The sequence below is a fragment of the Ascaphus truei genome, chromosome 5 (assembly GCF_040206685.1).
Source record: "Ascaphus truei isolate aAscTru1 chromosome 5, aAscTru1.hap1, whole genome shotgun sequence".
In the NCBI taxonomy this organism is placed as follows: domain Eukaryota; kingdom Metazoa; phylum Chordata; class Amphibia; order Anura; family Ascaphidae; genus Ascaphus; species Ascaphus truei.
In genome coordinates, this window is record NC_134487.1 from 4,207,073 (window position 1) to 4,217,615 (window position 10,543).

At 62.2% G+C, this 10,543-nt stretch overlaps 1 protein-coding gene across 1 annotated transcript in view; it reads left to right on the forward strand.

Annotated features, from left to right (window-relative positions):
- SBF1 (SET binding factor 1) overlaps window positions 1–10,543 on the forward strand; it is a 332,728-nt gene that overhangs the window by 278,337 nt on the left and 43,848 nt on the right. Inside the window, 3 exon segments of the mRNA XM_075598895.1 lie at window positions 7,962–7,989; window positions 7,992–8,137; window positions 9,859–9,981. Of these exon segments, the coding sequence (XP_075455010.1) occupies window positions 7,962–7,989; window positions 7,992–8,137; window positions 9,859–9,981 (297 nt within the window).

Below are 10,543 nucleotides of genomic sequence, written 5' to 3' on the forward strand. Positions count from 1 at the left end.
CGGAGGGCAGTCACTGCGCAAACCCCACGCGGAGGGCAGTCACTGCGCAGACTCCCACGCGGAGGGCAGTCACTGCGCAGACTCCCACGCGGAGGGCAGTCACTGCGCAGACTCCCACGCGGAGGGCAGTCACTGCGCAGACTCCCACGCGGAGGGCAGTCACTGCGCAGACTCCCACGCGGAGGGCAGTCACTGCGCAGACTCCCACGCGGAGGGCAGTCACTGCGCAGACTCCCACGCGGAGGGCAGTCACTGCGCAGACTCCCACGCGGAGGGCAGTCACTGCGCAGACTCCCCACGCGGAGGGCAGTCACTGCGCAGACTCCCACGCGGAGGGCAGTCACTGCGCAGACTCCCACGCGGAGGGCAGTCACTGCGCAGACTCCCACGCGGAGGGCAGTCACTGCACAGACTCCCACGCGGAGGGCAGTCACTGCGCAGACTCCCACGCGGAGGGCAGTCACTGCGCAGACCCCACGCGGAGGGCAGTCACTGCGCAGACTCCCACGCGGAGGGCAGTCACTGCGCAGACTCCACGCGGAGGGCAGTCACTGCGCAGACTCCCACGCGGAGGGCAGTCACTACGCAGACTCCCACGCGGAGGGCAGTCACTGCGCAGACTCCCACGCGGAGGGCAGTCACTGCGCAGACTCCCACGCGGAGGGCAGTCACTGCGCAGACTCCCACGCGGAGGGCAGTCACTGCGCAGACTCCCACGCGGAGGGCGGTAACACTGCGCAGACTCCCACGCGGAGGGCAGTCACTGCGCAGACTCCCACGCGGAGGGCGGTCACTGCGCAGACTCCCACGCGGAGGGCAGTCACTGCGCAGACTCCCACATCTGCCTCCCATAGTGCACACTGCGTGTGTTATAATGTCCATGTCACCGCGTGCAGGAATCCCGCCGCACATGGTAACATCTGCCTCCCATAGTGCACACTGCGTGTGTTATAATGTCCATGTCACCGCGTGCAGGAATCCCGCCGCACATGGCCTCAGCTATATAAATGTTATACTGTATATAACGGTGCGAGGCACAGTGCGATGAAGGCCTTCCCACTGATCTCCCAAGCACTGTGGTGGTAAGCCTCGCTTCTCCTGTCTGCTCGGGCCACTTTTCTGATTTTCCTCCCATCTTTCTGTTGGTCGTCTTCTTAGTCTCTTGATATCTCTTGGAATCCAGTCGAGCTCCATCTCTGTCCAGCGATGGTCATTTCTTCTATGTCTAGCCCACCGCCATTTTCATTTGTTCGCCCTTGTGATTGTAATACTTTTGCTTCCTTCCATTCATTATTTTTCGGGTCTCTTGGGTAATACCCAGCATGGATCTCTTCATACTTCTTCAGGGTTATACCCAGCACGCATCTCCTAATACATCTTTGTGTAATACTCCGCATACATCTCTCCATATTTCTATCGCTGATACCCAGCATGCATTTCTCCATACTTCGGGGTACTACCCAGCATGCATCTCTTAATACTTCTTTTGGAATACCTAGCATGCATCTCTCCATACTTCTTTGGGTAACACCCAGAATACACCTCTCCATACTTCGTTGTGTTGTCAGACGCTTCACGTTTAGGGTCCTGGTTTTACACCCCTATATGAACAGTTGAAGGGGTTGTAGTGGCTCACCAATACTCACACACTCTTCTTGTAGGTACACACTCATGTCCAATCCTTACTGTGTTGCCTTAGTCCCAAACCAGGATACTTGCAGTATACGTGAATGATATGAAGGAAGGTGGATGTGACAGTAGGGATAGCTGGCATCACAAAACTGGGATGAAGCCCAGCTAGCTACCCCTAAATCCATGTAACTTGGCCACCTGTGTAAGGCTTATTTCAGCTAAATGTATTTGATATCTGGGGGAGAACACTATGTCAGTAACAATGTATTTCAAAGCCTGTATTCTTTATTCCTGGTAAATGCAATCCCACAGTTTAGTGAATCAACATTGTTCTGTAATGTGCTTTGGGTGTCAGCCCCGCAAGAAAGCAAATGAGATATTCCATTGTTACGGTCATCTCTATGGAGAAAGACTAAGCAATCCACTTAGTTGAAGCTTTCTATAGAAATGATAGGATTAGGACAGCCAGGTGTCAGGAATCCTGAGGGGAGGTGAAAGGCTGCTGATCAGATCTGGGAGTAAGAGCATTGTACTTCCCAGACTCCGATGCTCCAACCCAGTGGGAGGTCTTGAGTGCCTTAGGGACGCCCCTGCTCTGGCTTTTGTGGCACTAACTAAATCCGTGCTCTGGTTGGCCTGCAGCCCCTGTAAAGGGTAGTAACAGAGGGCTATATAAGGAGTGCTGCTGGTCAGAGAATTCAGATCTACCTTCAGAGAGAGAGAGACACTCTGGGAACGAGTGTGGAGATTCCCTCAGAGGACTATCTGGGAGACAGAGCGAATGAGAGACATTCTGTGAAGGAGTTTGGATCTTGACAGTGACCAGCTGGAGATACGTCAGAGGCTCTGCTGTGTGATCAGCCCTCTGATATCCTGGACGAGAAGCGGACAGGGCAAGCCTTTTTGAAGCAGGCCCCTGCACCTAGCGAGGCTAGAGACTCCTCCCTAGGCCCTGCACCTAGCAAGGCTAGAGACTTCTCCCCAGGCCCCTGCACCTAGCGAGGCTAGAGTCTCCTCCCCAGGCCCCTGCACCTAGCGAGGCTAGAGTCTCCTCCCCAGGCCCCCAGTTTAATCATTGTATCTTGTTTGAGCATCTTGTTTTGTCTGCTGGTGTGCCAGAATAAACCCCATTTTATTCAACAACTTGTCCTGCCTGGTGCTAGGTGGAAAAGTACTGGTCTCCCGTGACAGGCTTTTTCTGGTGGCAGCGGTGGGATCGCTAGGCTTTGTGTTGGGATTTCTTGCGGGAAATCACAGCTCAAAGACAGTCTTGAATTTTCAAGAACGCAGGACAAGTTGTTCCAGACAAACGTTGTACAACCTGATATTTTACGATTCGATCACATTTGTATTAGTTTTGGTAAATCTGAAGATGGCTGGTCCAGGAGGACGTTATTCTTCCCAGGACTGACAATCGTTAGTTGCCCGGTGCGCAAGATATGAGCTGCCGAGTGACAGCCGAGGTATTATGGGCCTTGCGGAGGATCTCGAGTGGTACGAGGCCGGCTTGGCTGAGTACGCTGATACGGAGAGTGTTTGTGCGGATTTCCTTGCAGCGTATGGTCCAGACATAACCGAGGACTTTCACTGGCACATTGTCCACCTAGTGAGAGGTCCTGCAGGACCTGCGCCAGTTCGATTACCACTGACGCAGCCCGAGAAGCGGGTCCTAAACCCCGCTACAGTGCCGGTGAGCCGAGCACTTCCAGTAGCTGACTCTTCCCAAGCCACCAAGCCATGGTGGAATCAACCAGAGAGGCTGAGGTCGACCGAGACATTGCCGTGAACCTGCCTCCGTGAGAGTGACTACTGGCTGAGGATGGCACCACATGAGGGCCGGTGCTCCCTGGGAGACCGACGCACCATCCGCGGAGGGAGTGCCCCAAAGTATCCTGCTCGAGTAACCCCAAGCCGGGGCAACGTTCCCCAGCTACAGGGCCGACAGCCTACGACAGGCTAGCCCCAGCAAAGGAACAGACAGCAGCTGTGCAGCCGGAGAAGCAGAGGACCCAGCCAGCGGGTCCCTCCCGCAGCTACTAGCGGCGCAGAGATGCAGCGAGACGGGCAGCAGAGTGCAGCCATCAGGCTGGAGGACCAAGCGGTCCATGGAAGATTTTTGCATACAGGGGTCCCAGGCAAACAGCAGGCAGTCGGCCAGGGGGGCCCCAGTGCTACAGTACCTCTGGGGCAGCCTTAAATGGTCTGCCCAGAGCAACAGCTCCCACGGACGGGGACGCTGGTGAAGCTACAGGAGAGGATGCTCCTGTGACCCCAGTCACAGGGAGCCAAAGTCGGGCAGTTGCCCCTGCGGTGGAGCCTTCGGCACCGCCGTCCATCACAGTTGTTGATGCTCCCCAGCTTTTGGAGCTAACAGCCGTGATCACCGCTCCCCTGCATTTGGAGCCATCATGTTCCAGGGTCACGGAGGAGACCAGGCCGGTAACCCAGACCCAGCCTAACCTCTGTCCTGACAGTCCTGCTGACCATTCCCCTGACAAACTGACTGAGGGCGAAAGGCCGGAGCTCAGTGAGTGGTCCCGGGAGAGGGTGCGGGCAGACACTGATCTGAAGGGCATGAGGCCTCGGGTGGCCCGAGTCTGCCTCCGAGATCATGCCCGATAGGTTCCCCCGGACGCTGTGTGCTTATATACTGGAAACCAGCCCCGGTTGCTCCGGTCAGACAGGGGACAGAGAGGGGCCAGTTAGTGAGCCCCTGGGTGTGTGGGGAACAGAGCTTGCAGGGGACTAAGGAGATCCTGTTCCGGGCATCAGGGGGTCGCTCGCACCAGAGCCCGGCTAGTGCAACCATTCTGCGGGCTGGAGGCATCGGCGTTCGATCGCACCTGGGATGTCTGGCCAGCAAGTAGGCAGGCCAGGGGGACAGTGTGAGGGCTCCCCGGAGACTGTCACCAGGTTTATTTAAGCCATTACAGCACAAGGCTGTGAGTGGGTCAGCGGTGTTGGCTGTATGCAGCTCGCCGCTGGGAAATCGGGAGAGCCAGGCGGAGGTGGAACAGAGTATGGAGAAGGAGATAAAGAAGACACAGGGCTACCATAGGAGAAGGAAAGCCAGTGTATCGTTCCAGACGGACTCCTGACAGAGGTGACCAAGAGGCGGCGGCTCGAGGTGCTGGCCACCTGGTCCCCTGAGTGCGGGGCAGTGTTACAGGCTCTGCCAGTGTGCCTGGCCACTGCTTGGGCTCAGGGGCGCTGGCAGCCCTCTGTATGTGGGAAGCCCCATGCGGGGCTCGTGGAGCACGACCCCCTAAATTGGTTACGGAGGATGCCCAGGGAGACAGAGACCTGGAGCTGTGCCCTTCGGGACTTGGACTTCTCTAAGGGTAGCGGGCACGGCAGCGCAGATGGTCTCGCCTGGCTGGACATACCCAGTGACCAACGCACCTCAGGACTTCCAGGCTTGTAGAGCCACCTGATAAGAGTGACTACCCCAGAGCCTTGATCTTGAGGGGAGAGATATGACGGTAGGATGGCTTGCATCACAAAACTGGGATGAAGCCCAGCTAGCTACCCCTAAATCTGTGTAACTTGGCCACCTGTGTAAGGCTCCCCCAGTTGGTATTGTGTTTTGTGCATCTTTGTTTGTCTGCTGGCGTGCCAGAATAAACCCCATTTTATTCTACAACCTTGTCCTGTCTGGTGCTGGTGATCCCGGTGGTTTCGGTGTAAAAGTTCTGGTCTCCCGTGACTGTGGACTTCGGGTAGTACTGCAGAAACCAGTAATGATTCGTGGTCACAGAGCCTTGTTCAGACATGCCCATAAATAAATCTATTCTTCCCCCAAACCCACGGTTCCAAGCAGGAGACGCAGCACATCGCGTTGTAAAAATGCGATGCCCCTTCCCCGGGGTGTATAGTGATGGACAAACACACAAACACACGCTGTGTTCAGAGAAAACCACAACCCTTTTTTTTCCCCCGTATCTGGCTGGAAAGTCCCTCCAGTTTCATGACGTTGAGCAATTCTGGGTCTGTCGCAGGAGATTATTACATCGAGAATTATTTGATAATCTAATACATGTTCTTTGGAATTGGTGACGGCGTGATGACCTCATCACGCGCATAGTTACACAATGGAGTTTAACGAAGAAGATAAGCGCGTTATAAGGTGCCTGAGACAGAGCAAGGATTCTGGTCCCAAACGTTTACATACGTTTATTCCTGATAAAGGACAGTCACTAGGGGGGCTGTACAAACTCGTATCCCTCAGAAGGGGGAGTAGCTGGATCGCGCTGTGCCCCGCGGCTGTGCCCCGCGGCTGTGCCCCCCATGTCTGACCACTACTATGGAGAAAGATGAATGATCCCGGGCAACTTCGGATGTTTCAATAAGAAATTCAACGTTTCATCCTCCAAGAGGACTTTATCAAGTGACCGGCCGGGATAAGTGACCGGCCTGGGTAAGTGACCGGCCTGGGTAAGTGACCGGCCTGGCTAAGTGACCGGCCTGGATGAGTGACCGGCCGGGATGAGTGACCGGCCAGGACAAGTGACCGGCCAGGACGAGTGACCGGCCAGGACAAGTGACCGGCCAGTCACTTGATAAAGTCCTCTTGGAAGGACGAAACGTTGAATTTCTTTGAATCCGCCGTTGCCCGGGATCATTCATCTTTCTCCGTATACTGGATCTTTTTAGGCAGATATCCCTGCACCGGGAGCGCGTATATATCTTTAGTACCTTTCATTCTATTTATTGTGGTGCAGCTTTTCCTATTAAATGGCCACTACTCTGCCCACGTGTCCGTCTTTGTTCTGCTGCCTGATCAGCCCTGTGCTTGCGCGTGCTCGGCCCTGTGCTTGCCGGCGTGCTCGGGCCTGTGCGTGCCGCCCGCTCGGCCCCTGTGCTTGCCGCGCGCTCGGCCTGTGCTTGCCGCCGCGCTCGGCCCTGTGCGTGCCGCGCGCTCGGCCCTGTGCTTGCCGCGCGCTCGGCCCTGTGCTTGCCGCGCGCTCGGCCCTGTGCGTGCCGCGCGCTCGGCCCTGTGCTTGCCGCTCGCGCTCGGCCCTGTGCTTGCCGCGCGCTCGGCCCTGTGCTTGCCGCGCCGCTCGGCCCTGTGCTTGCCGCGCGCTCGGCCCTGTGCTTGCCGCGCGCTCGGCCCTGTGCTTGCCGCGCGCTCGGCCCTGTGCTTGCCGCGCGCTCGGCCCCTGTGCTTGCCGCGCGCTCGGCCCTGTGCTTGCCGCGCGCTCGGCCCTGTGCTTGCCGCGCGCTCGGCCCTGTGCTTGCCGCGCGCTCGGCCCTGTGCTTGCCGCGCGCTCGGCCCTGTGCTTGCCGCGCGCTCGGCCCTGTGCTTGCCGCGCGCTCGGCCCTGTGCTTGCCGCGCGCTCGGCCCTGTGCTTGCCGCGCGCTCGGGCCTGTGCTTGCCGCGCGCGCTCGGCCCTGTGCTTGCCGCGCGCTCGGGCCTGTGCTTGCCGCGCGCTCGGGCCTGTGCTTGCCGCGCGTTCGGCCCTGTGCTTGCCGCGCGTCGGCCCTGTGCTTGCCGCGCGCTCGGGCCTGTGCTTGCCGCGCGCTCGGGCCTGTGCTTGCCGCGCGCTCGGGCCTGTGCTTGCCGCGCGCTCGGGCCTGTGCTTGCCGCGCGCTCGGGCCTGTGCTTGCCGCGCGGCTCGGGCCTGTGCTTGCCGCCGCGCTCGGCCCTGTGCTTGCCGCGCGCTCGGCCCTGTGCTTGCCGCGCGCTCGGCCCTGTGCTTGCCGCGCGCTCGGGGCCTGTGCTTGCCGCGCGCTCGGGCCTGTGCTTGCCGCGCGCTCGGCCCTGTGCGTGCCGCGCGCTCGGCCCTGTGCTTGCGCGCGCTCGGCCCTGTGCTTGCCGCGCGCTCGGCCCTGTGCTTGCCGCGCGCTCGGCCCTTGTGCGTGCCCGCGCGCTCGGGCCTGTGCGTGCCGCGCGCTCGGGCCTGTGCTTGCCCGGCGCGCTCGGGCCTGTGCTTGCCGCGCGCTCGGGCCTGTGCTTGCCGCGCGCATCGGGCCTGTGCTTGCCGCGCGCTCGGCCCTGTGCTTGCCGCGCGCTCGGCCCTGTGCTTGCCGCGCGCTCGGCCCTGTGCTTGCCGCGCGCTCGGGCCTGTGCTTGCCGCGCGCTCGGGCCTGTGCGTGCCGCGCGCTCGGCCCTGTGCTTGCCGCCGCGATCGGCCCTGTGCTTGCCGCGCGCTCGGCCCTGTGCTTGCCGCGCGCTCGGCCCTGTGCTTGCCCGCGCCGCTCGGCCCTGTGCTTGCCGCGCGCTCGGCCCTGTGCTTGCCGCGCGCTCGGCCCTGTGCTTGCCGCGCGCTCGGTGCGTGCTGTCGTTGTTCTCCCCTGTGATTGGCTGAGCTCTGCGCTGTGACCCTCAGGGAGTGAAGCAGGACCCCCTGCAGCAGTGGAGCTGGTCCCCATCGAGCTGTTCGATGTCAGGCATGTGAAGGCCAGCTTCAAGAAACTGATGAAGGCCTGTGTGCCGAGCGCGCCCTCCTCCGACCCCGGGCTGTCCTACCTGCGCACGCTGGAAGACTCCGATTGGCTCTCACAGGTCCGTCCCTCTCCCCACCTGCGCCTCTTTCCCCCCCCCCCCGCCTGCGCCTCTCCCCTCCCCCCCGCCTGCGCCTCTCTCCCTCCTCCCCACCTGCGCCTCTCTCCCCCCCCGCCTGCGCCTCTCCCCGCCCCCCCCGCCTGCGCCTCTCCCCGCCCCCCCCGCCTGCGCCTGTCTCCCGCCTGCGCCTGTCTCCCCCTCCCGCCTGCGCCTCTCTCCCCCCTCCCGTGCGCCCCTCTCCCCCTCGCGTGCGCCCCTCTCCCCCTCGCGTGCGCCCCTCTCCCCCTCGCGTACGCCCCTCTCCCCTCGCGTGCGCCCCTCTCCCCTCGCGTGCGCCCCTCTCCCCTCGCGTACGCCCCTCTCCCCCTCGCGTGCGCCCCTCTCCCCCTCGCGTGCGCCCCTCTCCCCCTCGCGTGCGCCCCTCTCCCCCTCGCGTGCGCCCCTCTCCCCCTCGCGTGCGCCCCTCTCCCCCTCGCGTGCGCCCCTCTCCCTCTCGCGTGCGCCCCTCTCCCCCTCGCGTGCGCCCCTCTCCCTCTCGCGTGCGCGCCTCTCCCTCTCGCGTGCGCGCCTCTCGCGTGCGCCCCTCTCCCTCTCGCGTGCGCCCCTCTCCCCCTCGCGTGCGCCCCTCTCCCCTCGCGTGCGCCCCTCTCCCCCTCGCGTGCGCCCCTCTCCCCCTCGCGTGCGCCCCTCTCCCCTCGGTGCGCCCCTCTTCCTCTCGCGTGCGCGCCTCTCCCTCTCGCGTGCGCGTCTCTCTCGGTCTCCCTCTCGTTCACCCTCCCCCCACCCCTCTCGTTCACCCTCCCCCCACCCCTCTCGCTCCCCCTCACCCTCCCCTCCACCCCTCTCGCTCACCCTCCCCCCCACCCCTCTCGCTCACCCCCTACCCCTCTAGCTCACCCTCCTGCCCCTCTAGCTCACCCTCCTGCCCCACACCTCACGCTCACCCTCCCCCCCACCCCTCTCGCTCACCCTCCCCCCCACCCCTCTCGCTCACCCTCCCCCCACCCCTCTCGCTCACCCTCCCCCCCACCCCTCTCGCTCACCCTCCCCCCCACCCTCTCGCTCACCCTCCCCCCCACCCCTCTCGCTCACCCTCCCCCCCACCCCTCTCGCTCACCCTCCCCCCACCCTCTCGCTCACCCTCCCCCCCACCTCTCTCGCTCACCCTCCCCCCCACCCCTCTCGCTCACCCTCCCCCCCACCCTCTCGCTCACCCTCCCCCCACCCCTCTCGCTCACCCTCCCCCCCACCCCTCTCGCTCACCCTCCCCCCCACCCCTCTCGCTCACCCTCCCCCCCACCCCTCTCGCTCACCCTCCCCCTCCACCCCTCTCGCTCACCCTCCCCCCACCCCTCTCACTCACCCTCTCCCCCACCCCTCTCGCTCACCCTCCCCCCCCACCCCTCTCGCTCACCCTCCTCCCCACCCTCTCGCTCACCCTCCCCCCCCCACCCCTCTCGCTCACCCTCCCCCCCCCACCCCTCTCGCTCACCCTAACCCCCCCACCCCTCTCGCTCACCCTCCCCCCCACCCCTCTCGCTCACCCTCCCCCACCCTCTCGCTCACCCTCCCCCCACCCTCTCGCTCACCCTCCCCCCACCCCTCTCGCTCACCCTCCCCCCACCCCTCTCGCTCACCTTCCCCCCCCCCACCCCTCGCTCACCCTCCCCCCCACCCCTCTCGCTCACTCTCCCCCCCCCCCCCCCTCTCTCTCTTTCCAGCTTCACAAGCTGCTGCAGGTCTCGGTGCTGGTTGTAGAGTTACTGGATAGCGGCTCCTCTGTTCTTGTTGGTCTGGAGGATGGATGGATCTCACACTCAGGTAACCAGGGCGTGGCTCCTACTGTGAGGGCGTGGCTCCTACTGTGAGGGCGTGGCTCCTACTGTGAGGGCGTGGCTCCTACTGTGAGGGCGTGGCTCGTACTGTGAGGGCGTGATGGGGGGAGGGGGTCCTCCCCATTCTCTCTCCCAGGGGGTTGGGTCCCCCCATTGGATTTTTATTACAATGAATGTTTTTTTGGAATCTGAAACCTTTTTGCTCCTCCGGATTCCTTTGGACATTGAAAGAACAGATGCAGCCAACAGGGGAAAATTAAAGAAACGGGTAGGACTATCCCTGAGCACTTCGTGGCACCGGCAAATAGAACACTGCAGACATCCTTAGGGCGGTGTAAAGGTTAAAGATGCAGCCAGGATCAGCGCAGTCTCCTCGGCTGAGTGTGAAGCTCAGACAGGATCTGCGCAGTCTCTCGGGATCAGCGCAGTCTCGGGATCAGCGCAGTCTCCTCGGGATCAGCGCAGTCTCCTCGGGATCAGCGCAGTCTCCTCGGCTCAGACAGGATCAGCGCAGTCTCCTCGGCTCAGACAGGATCAGCGCAGTCTCCTCGGGATCAGCGCAGTCTCCTCG